This window comes from Rutilus rutilus, assembly GCF_951802725.1.
Source record: "Rutilus rutilus genome assembly, chromosome: 9".
Lineage (NCBI taxonomy): Eukaryota > Metazoa > Chordata > Actinopteri > Cypriniformes > Leuciscidae > Rutilus > Rutilus rutilus.
In genome coordinates this window covers 24,546,613-24,565,369 of record NC_140223.1, presented here as the reverse complement: position 1 = coordinate 24,565,369, position 18,757 = coordinate 24,546,613, and the positions used below count along the sequence as shown (strand labels likewise).

Sequence of the window (18,757 nt, the reverse complement as noted above, 5' to 3'; positions counted from 1 at the left end):
CAACATAAACTCCTCGAATAATCCAGTCAATATTTTTATGTATTTGTGGTTCAAGTGTGCCAAAAGTCCTTAGGTCTTGGACCACTCCGATGACCACTACATTTTTTCAAATGAGTTTCGGGTCAAAATGGCCCGTGGGACAAAGGAGACGTGCAGGCAAACCCGACGCATGGCAACGAGATGCCACATCTCGTTCCCCTTCGCATGGAAGCAAGGTTACATTCGTAACCTGAGACGTTCCCATAGAAGTGGAACTTTGATGCGGCGTCTGGAGATGATACTATGGAGATGATCCAATTACAAACTCTGCCTGGGTAAGGGAGTACCAGCCTTACTAGACTAACTATAAAAGTCACGGCCTTTTTGAAAAACCTTCCTCCCCGACAGGGCAGGTAAAGATACCCAAGTGCCCTCAGAGCATCGCACATCATTAGCTATGTCAAAAACTTGACACAGCCTTTCAGGGAGTAGCTGCTCAAAGTAGACAACAACCTTTGATCTACCACTACTTCTCAGGGGAAGAAATTAATTCTCGTTTTCATCACAAAGGGATGCAAATCATGAAAAGACTTCCTCGCATTTCAACTCAACCCCTAAGGACTATAGAGGAGCTTAAACTCTACTTGTTCACACTAGCCATCACCTTGAATCTCTCGACCACCGTCTCAACGGAGGTGCCAAAGAGATCTGAAGACGAAATTGGGGATGTCCAGGAGAGATTTCTCTTTCTCCTTAATCCCTGAGAGCTTTAACCACAAGTCCCTCTCTGTTTTACCACCAAGACCGCCATAGAACTGCCAATGTCCGCGGCAGATGATCGGTAGTTCGACACAGTTCCTCCAACGCCTCAGGAGACAATCCTTTAATTCTATTCCAGAGACTCTAAACGGACATTCCACCAATATTCCATATGCTGACATCACAGTCTTGTTGGAATTCAGTGGCCATTCACCAACCATCCAGAAATCCATCCATTGTATGGCATTCGTCAGTGACTAAAACTTTTTTTTAAATATGAATGTATTTCTAAACCCACTGTAAAATATCTATCCATCCATCCATCCATCAGTGCATCGATCGGTCTCTCTGCCTATCTATCTTTGTCTATCTCTCCATCTCTCTCTCTCTCTCTGAGTATGAGTTGTCGGACACAACTACATTTGCTTCACATTGCAATAAAAGTGCACACTCCCATCCATTTGTTGTGGATTTAAATTCAGTAGGTTCTTTTCGAGGAGAGCACAGAGACCAGATAAATTGCTGAGCAGACAAGCTTGCACAGGATATTTAATCTTGTCATGTTTTATTCATCCTAAACAAAATGTAAAAACCTGAATTATTCTTTTTGTAAATTAAATTTAAAAGCTTTTTGCCGTAGCAAAATTGTAACCAGCATTTTATTGAAGATTTCATTGAGATTTGACAGTTACTTAAATCCAAATGAACATAACTGGAAGTTGATTTTAGGCTGGACCACCTGTCTGACCAAACAGATGTTCAGAAAAAGTCATCATTAGGCATATAAATTCCACACTTGACCTTTAAATGCAAAGTTTTATCTCAGTGAATAACCTATACATGACTGAGATGCTCATTACCATGGGAACATCTTTTGACAACTTCTAAATAATAGTGTTCCTTTAAGTGATTCATAATATAATATGGTCTTTTTTTCTGGCTCTGTGCACCAGTGTGGGCCAAAAATAACCTCACGACAAAGGCTTCAATGCAGTCTCATTGGTTTTGCATTCAATACTGAAATCAGGACACTGCAAAAATGAATTTAAGGCAACAGGATTTGAATTTTATCATAAATTTCAATATTATAATTCACACATAATTCAAATCTTTTAGAAAACAAAGGTGTTTAAAAATAAACCTACAAATAACATTGGACAGGTTGGGTTAATTGTGGAATATTAATATTTCAGACATTTGAGACATGCAACTCCCAAGAAAACACTGTTAAGGACATTCATACAGATCAGAAGGCATCCTTCCATTCATGTTTGTGCAAGATATCACAAAATTTAAAACGTATGTAACAATGAAGGGCGAACAATAACATTTTTGGACGTCAGACCAGACATACACACTCTCACTACTACTCGCGCATACACACGCACTCACACAAACACTATAATTCTTCTTTAGTGCTTTTCTGTAGTCCTTCTGTGTGTTCGCCGTTCTTCAACCACTTGTTAAACACCACAATAGGGTCTATGTTCCAGTGTTTGTGGAAGGAAATGGGGGTCTGGTGGGCCAAGAACTCCCTCGCGTAATCTTCTGGACGAGCCTGAGACAGAATACAAAAATAAACACAGGTGCAGATATGATTAGTGTTACCAAGTGAAACTACTACTGTTACTAACTTCCTGTTATTTGGTGACATTTAAAGTGAAATCTTCCTTTAAAAATTACGATGTGATGTTTGATTGAACCCAAATGGCTTATAAAAGAGTAGTGAAAGCAGTGTTAAAATGAATTAACAAATTAAGTTAATCGAAAATATTTTCCGTGACTGACTGAAATAGCTGCCTGAGAGACATTTCAAAGCTGGCCGTCAAGTGAAATGCCTGAAAGGGACTTTTCTATTAAAAATAATTGCAAAAATATCACAGTAGCTGAGTTGAAAAGTTTCTTCAAATGGCCAAATAGTTGTGATGTTGTTGATAAAAGACGTGAAAAAGAGGGACTGATGCGGATGCGATGAAATACAAAAAGACGTTTAGCTGTCACCACCACAAGCACCCAGTTTAACGCTGCCTTCATGTGTTGCCGGAATTATCGTAAATACAAGTATCCTAGTAAGAAAATTGGACAAGAACACCCTCCGAAGTCGTATTTACCAATGGGAAACTCATGATACCTGAGTTTCCGAGTTGGGCGTAAAACTTTGGTTACATAGCACTGCTAGTTGAGACCTTTAATGACAACGATTCTGCTAGCATAATTTACTTAGAAAGATAAAAAAATATATATATACAGAGCATATCAGGACTGCTTCTTGCAGGACAATGAGGAAGATGAGTTTAGAAATGGCAGAAAAAGCAATATTATAAGCAATTTTTTTTTTTTGTAAATAACTGTGCCATCTTTCCATCTGCAAAGATCAGTGCTTTAAATTATCTAGGAAATATACAGAGACCTGTATTATCCATCCTAAATTGGAAAATTTTGTTTTGTTTAAAAATTGCACAACATCATTGTGCACACACAGAACATAATCTTAGACATCTAGTGCACCGAGAAATTGGAAAATTTTGTTTTGTTTAAAAATTGCACAAAATCATTGTGCACACACAGAACATAATCTTAGACATCTAGTGCACCGAGAAATGAAGACCGACAGGAAAACAATTTGGGGCACTTGCTGTGCAGCCAACACATAACTGGACAAAACATGGCAGCACAATATTGCGTGCTGACATTAGGACAAGGTACGTCATTAAGTCCCGAAGGAGTCTGTGTATGTGCCATGACCTAGTTATACTTTTGATGACAAAAATGTTTTTAAAAAAATCCAGAGAAGTCTGCAAATAAATAAATAGATAAATAAATAAATAAATAAATAAATAAATAAAAGTACTCATATTTATTTTTGCAATAATAATTTTGATAGCTAGGCAACACTGTTTGAGTAGGAAAAACATACTTCTGGAGACAAAAATGCTTATGAAATAATACAATTATATAATAGCCTATAGTAAGATTAGGCAAAAATGTGTGCGTGTACCTGGTGGAACAGGGGACTGTGTGTGACAGGAACTCGTAGAGCATTGAGACACATGCCCAAAACCATGTCATCAGGAGCATCGTTACTGTAGCACTTACAGCCGCTGGCCAACAGCTGGACCACAGCCTCTCGACTGAACACCATCCTGTTCAATACACAACACAACAGCACTGTGTACAGTACGTGACTTCTTCAGTGCAGGACATTTAAAAAACATACGGTGATCTATTGATTTGCCATTGTAAGGTTTGTGGGTCACACTTTACAATAAGGTTTCATTAATTAACATTAGTTAACTACTTTAGTTAACATAAACTAAGAATGAACAATACTTCTACAGCATTTATTCATTTTAGTTGATGTTAATTTCAACATTTACTAATCCATTATTAATGTAAAATTTGTATATGTTAACATTAGTTAATGCACTGTAAACTAACATTAACAAACAATAAATGGCAGTATTTCAATTAACAAAGATTAATAAATACTGTAACAAATGTATTTGCTCATTGTTTGTTCAAGTTAGTTAACACATTAAAGGGTTAGTTCACCCAAAAATGTGAAAATTCATCTTCGGAACACAAATTAAGATAAACCAGCTCTCAGATTTAATCAAATTCAAAAATATCTTAATTTGTGTTCCGAAGGTGAACGAAAGTCTTAGGGGGTTGGAACAACATGAGGGTGAGTAATTACTGACAGAATTTTCATTTTTGGGTGAACTAACCCTTTAACTAATGTTAACAAATGAGAGCTTATTGTAAAGTGTTATCGGTTTGTGAATACCAGGTGGTTGCATGTGCACTAACCCCAGAGTCACTTACGGTAAGCTCATTTCTGATGGAACTGCTTCCAAAATATGCAAGAAAATTGCACCGCATGTGTGCATTTATCTGTGGGGGCCAAATTAGAGAGCTCAGTTTCCAATTGTGGTTAGCGCACTTTGTCATCATGACTACGAATTGTAAGATTAGACTGTCGTCATGGCAGTGATAACTGTTTGTATTTATACCAAATTATGTATTCATGTCAAAAATAGTGTTTTTTTGTGTTTTTTTAAATTATTAAGTGTCTTTGAAAATTAACTTTAAGTGAGTGTTCAACAAGTGTACGACAAAGGTAATCTAACGGTAGGCTACATTTACACGACAACGAGAAAAGTTTTTCCTTTGCGTTTTTCGCATACAGACAACATTGTTAAAACAATCCCAGTTAACACAGATCTGCGAAAAAGACTAAAAACCCTGTATTATGCATATCAGGCCAGTAGTTAGTGATGTCACTATGTGCCTATAGACTGAACACGTAATATACGTACAGTACATGCACATGGACATCACTGTTTTCACAAATTTGAGTGTTTGTAATTCACATGGAGATGGAAACCCATTTTAAAAAGTTAGCATTTCCCCCAAAACGCCATTGTCATGTAAATGACCGGCCAAAAAGCATAAACAGTTTTCTGCTTTTAGTTGAAAATGGTGACGTGTAAACGGCCCTAAATTTGGTATTTGATATCAATCAATTAAAACATCTCAAATTCATGGCCGATTCATTTCATAATAACTCATTTATTCACATATATTCTTTTGAAGGACTCCAATAAAACTCATTGGTCACTTATAATGGCTTCACTCTTCAGAACCCATACGGTGGCGCTGTGTATGGCGACACGCAGCAGCAGTTTGGGAAGCGTGCAGTGAAGTGCAGTCTTGTGCTTGTTTGTTGATTCGTTTTGTGTGTTTTTTTTTTATGTTTTTTTGGCACTTTTTGAGTGTTTTATGCGAGCTCAGTGTACCTCTGCAGTACAGCCGCGAGTTTCTTCTACTACTACAAACTCTGGAGAGGGCACTGTGGATCCACTGTGGCGGCGTTTCCAGCAGAGGTTATCCAGTCGGATTTTATCGTGGCAAACCGAGAGTGTGTATTCAAGCCGAAAGGGGTGAGGAAGAGGGGGAGTCGCGGTGGCATGCGTCAGAGATTGAAGAGACAAGGCCATCGTCGTATTCCTCTCCCTGCAGTTATGCTAGCTAACGTTCAGTCACTCACTCAGTCACTTCGGGCAAATGTAAAATTCTTGGAGGAGTATAAAGGAGCATGTCTTCTCGCTTTCACAGAAACTTGGCTCAAGAAACAAGACTCTTATTCCGACTTGGAAATTGATGGATTTGGGGAACCCTATCGTTTGGACAGAGATCCAACTGTGACCGGTAAATCACTTGGTGGAGGATTATGTCTTTAACAAAAGTTGGTGTAATACAATGGTCATTAGGGAGACATTATGCACACCTGACATTGAACTCTTATCGGTTTCCCTACGACCCTATTACTTACCAAGGGAGTTCTCACAGATATTTGTTATGCTCGTGTATATTCACCCGAGAGCTAACGCTGACACGGCAGCCCGAATTATCGTTAAAACTGTGCAAAGGCTTCAAGGGATCTCGCCGGATGCACCGAATTTTATTATGGGTGATTTTAACCTTTGTAAAATGGGGAAGTCCCTGTGTGGTTTTTATCAGTATGTAACCTGTTTTACACGTTATATGAAATGTTTGGATCATTGTTACGGATCTGTAAAGGGAGCATTTAAATAATTTTGTAGAGCTCCCTTGGGTACATCTGATCATAATGTTGTGTAGGCCTACTTGGTTCCATTATACAAATCGGTCCTGAAGAAAATTAGGCCGGAACGTCGTTTAGTTCCGGTGTTGTGCCGAATATCGACCCCCGCCAAATTATTACCCCCCTAGTATTGGTAGGTTTAGGATTAGTTGTGGGGGAGGGGTTAGGATTTGGGGTGGGGTTAGGATTAGGCAATCAGGTACTGACTTCAACGAGGGGGGTAATAATTTGGCAGGGGGTCGAAATTCGGTGTGGTCGAACACCGGTGTGGTCGGTGGAATCTATAAATTGTATCCAGGACTGTTTTAGTTGCACAGATTGGGATGTGTTTACTGATGCTTGTGCTGATTTAGATGAATTTACAGAGACTGTGTCAACTTATATTACTTTTTGTGAGAATCTTGTTATTCCCAGGAAAGAAATAGTCATTTACCAAAATAATAAACCATGGGTCACTAAATCGGTAAAAAATACAATTATTCTGAGAAATATTTGTTTTAATCAAGGTGATGTGACTCAGTATAAGGTATTTAAAAAACAAGTTAAAAAAGAACAAACTGGCAAGGCTTAATTATAAGGTCAAAGTGGAGGATATGCTAAGCACCGGAAATTCACGTTCTGCATGGGAGGGAGTGAAATCCATGATGGGGATGCATTCTAAAAAAACTTAATATTTCTCTTGATGGGAAGCTTGATTTTGATCTTTCTAATGATCTGAATGTTTTTTATAATCGTTTTAATAGTCATAATTTTAGTCAGGAATTGGCCGTTTTTAATAATGCTACTCTGGACCAGAATAGGGCTAATGTTGATATGGTTTTTCATCAGCCTTTAATTGTATCCAACCTCATATCTTAGCAGAAATGTTAAAGAGTGTTCATAATATTGATTTTGGATTGATATGTTGGCTGATCGATTTTTTAACAAATAGGTCTCAACGTGTGAAGGTAAATGGTGTTTTATCTGATGTACTTTTTTCTTCTACTGGGTCACCGCAAGGATGTGTTCTTTCACCTCTTTTATTTATGCTTTATACCAATGAGAGTCGGACGCAACTAGAGAGGCGTCATATCATTAAGTTTGCAGATGATTCAGTGATTGTGTCCCTCCTTAATAATGAGGATCCTGCTCATGGTTCTGTATTGACAGATTTTACTGATTGGTGTAAATTGAATTTAAAACTAAAGAGACGATTGTAGAATTTAGGAAGAATCGTACAGCCATCTCTCCTGTGGTTTTTAATGATCATGCTGTTGAGATTGTACATCAATTTAAATACCTTGGTACTGTAATAGATGAAAAGTTGACTTTTGAGGCTCATGCGGATGCTGTGTGTAAGAAAGCCCACCAGCGTATGTATTTTTTTACAGAAGCTTTGTGGTTTTAACGTGGATAGTACTTTTATGGAAATGTTTTATTCTTGTTTAATTGAGTCTGTTATTACTTTTTCATTTGTGTGTTCGTATGGATCACTTAACCTTAAAAACAGAAATCGATTACAGGGTACTGTTAAAGTGTGTGGTAAGATTGTTGGCACCACCCTGAATGATTTGAATAGTTTGTACAAAGAGGAAGGCCGAGTTAATGATGAAAGATTCCAGCCATCCTTTGCAGAATCTTTTTAAGTTGTTACCTCGCAGATATTCTTTACCACTTTGTAGGACTAATAGATTTAAAAATTATTTTGTACCAGCTGCCATTTTTTATATATTTATTATTTAGAGTAATTCATTAAGGAAGTAGTTTTTTTTGTGTGTGTGTGTGTGTTTGTTGTGTGCTTTTTGTTTTTGTTGATTCTATGGATTACTGCTGGCTGTGAAACAAATTGCCCCTTGGGGATAATAAAGTTGACCTAACCTAACATCTGTTTAGGACACCATGTTAAGTAATAAGTAATGTAATTTAAGTAACATTAAGTAATGTCAAAAAGGTTGTTTTCCTCGTAAAGCAGACACTCACCCTCCACCACCAGTGATGTAACTGTATCCTCCCTGACCCAGTCCGTACCCATAGCGCTCTCCCAGACACACTGGCTCTCTGGAGTCATAGCAGCTCAGCAACGCCTGCAGTCTGGGCAAGCTGTGAGAACAAAACACATAACACATTATGCCACCCACTAAACGTGTAAATTGATTCCTTGCAAAAACATGCAATTTCCCAGACAACAGGCATATGTCGCCTGGATGTACAGAAACAGACAGCCTTACCTTATAAGAGTATCATCGTCTACAATCAACAGCCAATCAGTCTTGGGCACGTGACTGCTCAAAAATCTTCTTAAGATGGCGAATGTTTTCCCACAGTGACCTGCAAACAAATAAATATGGAATCTTGTTTTCCGCCAAGAAATAAAAAAAATAAAAAGGTAATTGTGACTTTTTTTCTCTCAGAATTGTTTTTATATTGAAAGAATATTGACAGAATTGATAGTTTTATCATGCAATTTTGACTTAATTTCTCACAATTCCGAGTCTATAACTTGATTATTTTTTTCCCCTTAGAATTGTGTGATATTAGTTTGGAATTGTAAGAAAAAAAGTCAGATATACAGCGGGGGAAATAAGTATTGAACACGTCATCATTTTTCTCAGTAAATATATTTCCAAAGGTGCTATTGACATGAAATTTTCACCAGATGTTGGTAACAACCCAAGTAAGCCATACATACAGTACAAAGACACAAACAAAAATAAGTTCAGAAATTAAGTTATGTGTAATAATGTGAAATGACACAGGGAAAAAGTATTGAACACATGAAGAAAGGGAGGCGCAGAAAGGCATGGAAAGCCAAGACAACTGCTGAAAACTTACAGTAATTAAAAAACAATCCAGCCCCCTGTCAGTGGAAATTAATAACAGCTGGTTCAGTCCCAAATGATGGCCTACAAAAAGGTCTCATTGCCAAGGTGTCACACAAGACACATCTCATGATGGGTAAAAGCAAAGAGCTGTCTCAAGACCTTCGCAACCTAATTGTTGCAAAACATAATGATGGCATTGGTTATAGGCGCCATTCTAAGCTTCTGAATGGTCCAGTGAGCACTTTTGGGGCCATAATACGGAAGTGGAAAGACAATCATTTCACCATAAATTTGCCTCGACCAGTGCTCCTCGCAATATTTCTGATAGAGGAGTGAAAAGAATAATCAGAAGAGTTGTCCAAGAGCCAACACCAAGTTGTATGGTGTTTTTAGGGTAATGTGCACTGCCATTTCTCCTCCAAATATGATGTGTATTATGGCATCCAAACAGTTCAATTTTGCTCTCATGTGACCACACTATATTCTCCCAGTATTTCACTGGCTTTTCCAAATGTTGTGCAGCAAACTTTAAATGAGCTTCAACATGCTTTTTTTCAGTAATGGAGTCTTGCGTGGTGAGCGTGTATACAGGCCATGGCAGTGGAGTGCATTACTTACTGTTTTCTTTGAGACGACAGTACCTGCTATCTGCAGGTCTTTTTGAAGCTCTCCACAAGTGGTCCTTGGCTCTTGGACAACTCTTCTGATTATTCTTTTCACTCCTCTATCAGAAATATTGCGAGGAGCACTGGTCGAGGCAAATTTATGGTGAAATGATTGTCTTTCCACTTCCGTATTATGGCCCCAAAAGTGCTCACTGGACCATTCAGAAGCTTAGAATGGTGCCTATAACCAATGCCATCATTATGTTTTGCAACAATTAGGTTGCGAAGGTCTTGAGACAGCTCTTTGCTTTTACCCATCATGAGATGTGTCTTGTGTGACACCTTGGCAATGAGACCTTTTTGTAGGCCATCATTTGGGACTGGACCAGCTGTTATTAATTTCCACTGACAGGGGGCTGGATTGCTTTTTAATTACTGTAAGTTTTTACAGTGCCTTTTTGCGCCTCCCTTTCTTCTTGTGTTCAATCCTTTTTCCCTGTGTCATTTCACATTATTACAAATAACTTAATTTCTGAACTTTGTATGTATGGCTTACTTGGGTTGTTACCAACATCTGGTGAAAATTTCATGTCAATAGCACCTTTGGAAATATATTTACTGAGAAAAATGATGACATGTTCAATACTTATTACCCCCGCTGTAATCTAATCTTGCAATTAAAAAGATAATTTTGACTTTTTTTCTCTCGCCATGGTGAGTTTATATAATCACAATTCGGACGTTATTTCTTCCCATTCCTAGTTTATAACTTGCAATTCTGACTTTTTCTTCTCAGAATTACAGTAGGAGATATAAAAATAAGTCAGAATTGTGAGACAAAATACTCAGAATTAGCTTTTTTATTTTATATTCTGCGACAGAAATAAAAGTATTAAAAGTAAAAGTAAACAAAAGTACATAATTTGCATTGGGAACGTACAAGAAATGTCAGCGTGCACCTTCCTAAAAATCATGTCTTTTAAACAATGTGTTTTTCGTGTTCATTGTTTTTTTTTTTTTTTTTTTTTTTTGACAGTCAGAGGTTAGTTGACTTTGTCTGACTTTGCTGAGAGCTTTACAACTTTTCACCTTTTCACCTCAACGCTGTCATTCAGCTGTCAGAAAAAAAACTGCAAATTAATGCACTGGAAATGCAATGAGAACGGAACTCTATTTCTCCGTTATGTACCCTTTGGATAAGTGCTGCAGACATGATGTGATATCAGCTGGAAATGTTTTCCTAAGCCAAGAATCAGATTTTGATATTGAATAGAGAATGTGCACAGTAAGCAGAAAGACCCCAAAGAAACTGCACTGGTGACAATAATGCGAGAAAAGCACGAATGTGGCAGCGACTATGAAGGCTAAGGGAAGAGAGCAGAACAGGATGTGCTTGCTGTCAGACTGCACAGGGAGAACAGGACCCCTTTCACAACAAATATCAGAGACCCCTGTAATGTGCCGGCCATCGGACAGCTTGCAGCCACCAGTTAAATCCACCCTCAAGGCAACAATGATGGGAACAAGAGTGACTGTGTGTATATGTTTGAAAAATGGCACAAATTCTAGGGAAAATAATTAGACAGGAACTCATTAGTTGAGTAGTGCAAAATTCAGAAGTCAATTCAGAAGTGTGAATTTGAATTAAATCGGCCATACCCTTAGATTTGGAAGTTGAGCTGGATTTGAACTGGAATGACAGGAACAGGACTGAACACCTTGATTGGCCTGGCTGTGTAAATTGGAGCATTGTCTTGCACGAAAAAACAAACCTTCGAGTTGGGGAAGGAAGCATTTTTTCTTTCAGAACAATCTTGTACGTGGCTTGAGTCACGCATCCTTCTCAAAGACGTATATGCCAGATTCTAGCCTTACAGAAAAACCACCAGATCAACACCAATCCTCCACCAAATTACTCAGTGGGTGCGAGAGACTGTGGGTTGTAGGCCTCTCCAGGTCTCTGTCTGACCATTAGAGACTCATCAGAAAAGATCAGAATCAGGAAGATCCGTCTTTGTCTTTGCTTCCCCGTCTCGAAGGATTGGTTTTTCCCGCAGGACAATGCTCCAATCCACACAGCCAGGCCAACCAAGGTGTAGATGGAGGACCACCAGATCAAGACCCTGTCATGGCCATCACAATCTCCAGACCTGAACCCCACTGAAAACCTCTGGAATGTAAGCAAGAGTGTCACCAGCCATTAAATAAAGCCAAGCTGCTTGAACTTTTTCGCCAGGAGTGGCATTAAGTCCCAACAGCAATGTGACTGACTTATAGGGAGCATGCCAAGACGCATGAAAGCTTTGATAGGAAATCAGGGTTATTCCACCAAATATTGATTTCTGAACGCTTCCCAAAACAATAGTATTGTATTTAAAAATGAATATAAACTTGTTTTCTTTGCATTATTTGAGGTCATGGCATCTTTTTTTCCATTATTTTGATCAGTTGTCAATTTCTGCAAATAACTGCTCTAATTGACAATATTTTTATTTGAAATTTGGAAGAAATGTTGTCAGTAGTTTGTAGAATAAATAAAAAATCTTCATTTTACTCAAACAGATACATATAAATAATAAATCAAGAGAAACGGCTAATTTTGCACATTTGGTCTCTTGAGTATTTCTAGAGCTGTATATATAATATATGGATCGATAGATAGATATACTGTAGTGACAGTAAATAGGGACTTTTTCATCCCTCTTAACTTTAAACACAGTGATATACAGCTTCACTTTCGTCACTATCTGCCAATGATAAACGCAAGAATCCGCATTTAATTTGGCTTTGACATCATTTGAGATTAAGAGAGCGAATTAATTTAATCTATTGAAGAGGGTTTTTAAGTCACAGACATTAGGCCTATGTCAAATGAATATCATTATGAATAAACAAGTAGAGAGAACAGAGGAACAGAATGTGCCAAGAGCATTTTAGAACATCAATCAAAAGAGAGAGGGTAATCAAACGAAAGACTGACCCAGGAGGTACTTCAAATATAATTTGAATGTTAGAAAAAAAAAAGAAAAAAAAACTTGTGGCTCTCATTTGACTTCCTGTTCTAATCAGAAGATAAGCACCAAGTTCACTTCACCATTATTATCACATTCGCATAGGTCACCAGTGACAGACTGCCATGGAAGTGCAGCTTATCAGCTTGTGGGTTGGTAGCGATGGAAAGAGATTGATAGAGAAATTGACCCTATGGCACACAGCATTTACTAACCGCTTCTTACATTAGGCATTATGCAATCATCAGAAAACAGACGAAAATTTCTGATGATATCAGACATTTTTAATCATTCCAGCTAGTGTCACAACATCTGAGGTTTACAACAAACATGATTCTCCAGGTTAGAAGACTTATGCATTCACATCCATATTACACCTGTATTCAACCCGTCCTTAGAACGTGCTTGAACCCCTAAATATAAATAAAAATACATAAAAATATTGTATTTAAAATTGTGTCCCAATGAATAGGATCGCAAGGTTAAAACCCTGTTGGCTATTCTGGTTGCTGTTGTTATTATTATAACTTTCTTAGAATAAAAAAAAAAAAAAATCACTATTCATTATCACTATCACATTTGGGGTCAGTACGATTTGAAAGAATTTTGAAAGAAATTTATCCTTTAAAAGGGTGCATTAAATTGATCACATTTATAATGTTATAAAATATTTCTATTTTAAAAAATGCTGTTCCTTTGAACATTCTTTACTTTAAAAAATCAGGACATGTCTCACGGTATCAACAAAAATATTAAGCAGCATAACTGTTTTCAACATAGAAATATTTCTCGAGCAGCAAATCAGCATATTAGAATGATTTCTGAAGGATCATGTGACACTGAAGCCTGGAGTAATGATGCTGAAAATGCAGCTTTACCATCACAGGAATACATTACTTTTATATTAAAATAGAAAACAGGTATTTTAAATTTTAATAATACTTCAAAATATTACTTTTTAATGTATTTTTGGTCAAATAAATGCAGCCTTGGTGAGCATAAAAGACTTCTGTCAAAAACATTTCCAACACCAAACCTTTTAATGGTGAATTTATACCCAATTTTGCACCCAAATTTGGAAAGTGTCAGTGACAGCTTGACTATGAGTGCAGTACCTAAGATTGAAACACCGAAATGAAATATAGTTATTTCCAATAATAGACCTATACACTGATCTCACGTCACAAATATACCAAGTATGAGAACAGATTTGAGCACTCACCCCTTTCTGTGTTTGGCACTCCCAGATTGATGGTCGGTATAGAGGGATCTGCGTAATCGCTGTAATACTCCAGCAGTGAGGCTTGTTCACCCCATGTTTTCTTCACCACAGGAACTGTTGTGTGGGAATAGAGAATCAATCAGTACTTCAACACATAAGAGATAACTCCCACAATCCTCAGAACACTGCGGTGGGTGGTGGTGGTATTGTCTTTTTATGAAATTTCACCATTTTTTATTGAAAATATGTGATCATGATTCAAGTGGGCTACTTCATAAATGAATTACCTATGTTCTGCAGGTAAGAGAGCCACACATTTGTAACAAGCTATTCCAACTGTAATACTAATGCTTCATTTACAACAGGACAAGATGGCGGCAGCAGGTAGCAGCTTGGCAGGTGCTGATGCTCTTCCTTTTCTAAAGACATCTGGAAAACCGCCCGATCTAACATCTGCCCCTAAAACCTGGATATCTTGGCCATCAAAGCCAAGGCGTTAAATGTGCTTATTGTATCGCTCTACCTGATGACGATCATCACTATGCAAATGTGTGGGAGTTGGACTGCTGCCAGTGAATGATCAATCTCACAAGCAAGTGGCACACCTAGGCCTGGTACACCCCTCGACTCGTGGAGCCAGTATGTCATCTTCTCCAAAGTTCTTGATGATGGGCGTGCGAATGCTCCAAATGAGCAACACAAGCCGAGAGCACGGAGAATGGCTCAAATAACAGTCTACTGGGGCCGTACAACTCTTCTCTGCATTATCCTACTTTTATGCGGGGATATTCAAGTGAACCCAGGGCCGTTGGATCTACAACAACCACTGCAGGTGGCGGAGACCGCTCTGATCCACACCCCGCATGCTTTCAACACAGCGCAGATGCTATCGGGTACCATTGCTAACAGTGCGCATCCACGTTTACCAATACACTGCAACAAGGTAACCTCCTGGCACTACACGCGCTTAAGCTAGCAAATGAAAGTGGTAAATTAAACGCTATGCAGACTATAGTTGTTTCAAAACAAAGCCAGATGAAACTATTTCAGACAGTAAACCATGCGTCGGTCCTATGGAACCCATTGACAAAGCCGAAAGGAATATTCGGAGGACATATTAACATACGAAGCGTAATGTCTAAAACGGAACAGTTGGAACATCTACTGTTGGGATCAAATCTACATTACCTATGTCTTTCTGAGACTTCGATTACAGCTACAACTCCTGTATCGGCATTTATGATTCCTGGATACAAAGTATACAGACGGGACAGAGGAAAGGGAAAAGGGGGCGGGGTCTTGATCTACGTAAAAGACAGTATTGACAGTCACCAAATAGACATTCCAGATCAAACTATAGAGTGTGTTGGTGTTACAATTAAACTATCGCCTCAAATGTCATTTATTGTACTTTGTGTATATAGACCACCAAATGCAACAAGCGATATCTTTACTGGTTTAACAAAAATTCTAAAAACATATGAATGAAGCGACCTCAACATAAATTGGCTTGATAAAGGCAAGAGGAAACACCTAAAAGACATTGCAAACTCAATACAAATGACACAACTGATTAAAAAGCCTACTAGAATAACAAAAACGTCTCAAACTTTGATAGATTTAACATTCACCAATAAACCAGACAGGGTAATAAAAACATACAACCTAATAACTGGACTGTCTGTTCATGATTTTGTTCTAATAGCCAGGAAATTAAATAAATCAAGATACATAAACAAAGAACAATCAAACAAACAATGCAAAATTTCTCATATTCCTAAAAGAAATCAAGATTTAAATGAAATTGACTGGGCCTCCAAAATTGATAGACCAAGCTGTGTACATACATGCAACAATATTATAACTGCTATAAAGAATAAAATTGATAAATATACACAGCTCAAACATAGAAAATCAAATAAAAAGAGGCTCCCGTGGTTTAATGAATCCCTTTGGGACACAATGAAACAGAGAGATAAAGCTCTCAAGGTTTGTCTTAAAACTAAATTAACCACTGATTATTACATTTATAAATCTCTGAGAAATAAAGTTACCATGCTGCTTCGAAAAGCAAAAGCTATTTTTTTTTCTAAACTTAATCAAAGAGGCAAAAGGTAATTGTAAAAATCTGTGGAGGAGCATGGATAAACTATTGGGAAGGGAAAAAATATATCAGGAGCATTTACAGCTCAAAATCAATGGAATAGTTCAAAATGAGGGCTCTATTCTGGCTAAACATTACAATGATTATTTCTTGGATTCTATGTTAGACCTGGCGGAGACTTTCCCTGAAGTGAACTGCTGCCGAGATGATCATGGGGATGGCAATGCGTCTTACTGTAGGTTGCAGAATATAGATGAAGACAAAATTTCCAAAATAATAGCAAATTTAAAAAATAGTAAAGCAAAGGATATATTTGGACTTGATACATCCCTTTTAAAAGAACACAAAATTACTCTAACTCCTGTACTAACAATAGCTGTGAATCAATCTATAAATGAAAACAATTTTCCTTTGGCGTTGAAAAAAGAAGTAGTCAAGCCGATTTTCAAGTCAGGAGACAAGCTCTGTGTGTCAAATTATCGACCTATTAGTATCCTACCAGCCATCTCCAAGATCTTTGAGAAGGTGGTGGCAGAGCAGCTAGTAGAGTATCTCGACCACACTGATGCATTACATCCCTGCCAGTTTGGAAACTATCTGATTTTTCTCTTGACACAAACACAATAGCATGGATTCAATCTTACCTTAATGACAGACAACAATGTGTTGCGGTCGACAATACAAAATCATCCTTAAGACCTTGCAGCATGGGAGTGCCACAAGGTTCCATTCTGGGCCCCCTGCTGTTTACACTATACATAAATGACCTGCCAACTGTGTGTAAGAGTAAAATTACTATGTATGCTGATGATACGGTACTATATACACATGGTAAAACTGCGGAAGAAGTTGCTCAAAAACTGACCAAAGAGATGAAGAAAGTTTATTTGTCTTATCTTAAATCTAGATAAGACTGTTTCTATGTTTTTTACAAATCGTTATAAAATACGAAATTGCCCTAAGATCTTAATTGATGGACAAATCATTTCAAATCCAGAGCAGGTAAAATATTTAGGTGTCATATTGGAACCAAATTTAGGCTTTAAAAAGCACATAAAGTTATCAAATACAATCAAATTGAATATGGCACAGTTCAGACACATTCGAAATTCCCTTACAATCGAGGCCTCAGGAGCCTATCTAAATGCAATGATTGTTCCACATTTTCTTTATTGTATGACAAGTTGGTCACAGGCTTGTAAATCTGCCCTCAGGCCACTTGAGTCATTATATAAAAGTTCTCTAAAGATTCATGATAAGAAAGGCAGACGATTCCATCACTGTCATATCCTCGTAAAACACAAATTTCTCAGCTTTGAAAATCTGATAATCCACACAAATCTGTGTTTGATGTATAAGATCCTCCATGACACCGCTGCTCCTCCACTAAAAGAGTTCATATCTTTGGCCTCTGAAACAACAGCTCGAGCCACTAGATCTGCAGTGTGAGGCGAATGCAGGATCCCTAAACGCAGGAAAGCATTTGGAAATTATGCTTTTTCTTGTGTGGCCGCTCGTCAGTGGAATATGTTGCCTACAGAGCTGATAAGAAGCACAAACTCTTACACGTTCTCACGCCTGGTAAAGAAATGGCTCTTGTCAAATCAAATTTGTACCCACATGTGACTGGATGTATGTATGTGTGTGTGTGTGTGTGTGTGTGTGTGTGTGTGTGTGTAAGTGTGTGTTCTGAGGTCTATAAGAGTAGACCTGAGTAAATGAAAGGTGTGAATAAGAGACTTTATTTTTTATTTATTATTTATTTGGTCAAATTTCATTATTCATGTATGTATGATGTATTTTATTATAACATCAGCCTGCCCAGGGACTACGGGTGGAAATTAGCTCTTGAGCTAAAACCTGGTACAATGCATCTCTCCCCTTGAGGTTAATGTTTATTGTACGCTGTCCCTGTTTCTCTAAATAAATAAATAAATAAAATAAAAATAAAAAGGAGCAGTTTTATCTAAAAATAATTGAAGGGGAAATATCATGTTCTTCCAAATGCCAAATGCTTCAAAGCGACTTGCAAGATTATATGATAATCATATAATTATGATAATCAGAGCAATTAGATGCAACTGATGTGTCAGATGGTTCTCTGAATTCAAACTGCAACACTTTATCTGTCTCGTTAAGTTTGAATTAATGCCTGGTACTTAGCAACTGCCCAGAGTTGCCATGAAGGGCTCTAATAATGGAGAGAAGACTCGAGTGATGCCCGCCGGGGCACTCGGCCAAAAATCTCTCAATACCAAGTTGCTTTGGAGGTCAAACATTGACGCTCGTTGAACTGTTAAAGCAAAAGAAAACGTCAGACTGTGTCATCAGTGATAACTTTTAAAATTTTCGCACAACCTCAGACACATGATATTACTACTACTACTTCTACTACTTATTAAGTGCTCTTGTGAAGAACAGGTGGGACCCTTGAGAGGGAGGCGGCGACGTATGTGTTAAGAGCGCGGATTATAAAAGACGTACCACTCACCTCTGTCAGAATGGAACTTCTTACAAGTTTTCACTGCTACGAAGATGTTTTCACAATTAACAGGCTGGCCCTGGGGACACAGGTGAAGAGAAAGTTTTGACAGATTGCATAATGTTCAACAACATGTTGAAAGTGCTCAGCAGTGCATACTGTGAAAAG

The 18,757-nt window shown here is 37.8% G+C and overlaps 1 protein-coding gene across 1 annotated transcript in view; it reads right to left on the bottom strand.

Annotated features, from left to right (window-relative positions):
- Positions 1-1,782: 1,782 nt before the first annotated feature.
- The window catches only part of b3glcta (beta 3-glucosyltransferase a), an 88,991-nt gene continuing 72,016 nt past the window's right edge, over positions 1,783-18,757 (bottom strand). Inside the window, exons 10-15 of the mRNA XM_084419533.1 lie at positions 18,599-18,668; positions 14,004-14,117; positions 8,572-8,671; positions 8,324-8,443; positions 3,737-3,881; positions 1,783-2,296 (exon numbers count right to left, since the gene is read on the bottom strand). Coding sequence (XP_084275659.1) covers positions 2,138-2,296; positions 3,737-3,881; positions 8,324-8,443; positions 8,572-8,671; positions 14,004-14,117; positions 18,599-18,668 — 708 coding nt within the window. The 3' untranslated portion in view covers positions 1,783-2,137. The remainder of the gene's footprint in view (positions 2,297-3,736; positions 3,882-8,323; positions 8,444-8,571; positions 8,672-14,003; positions 14,118-18,598; positions 18,669-18,757) is intronic.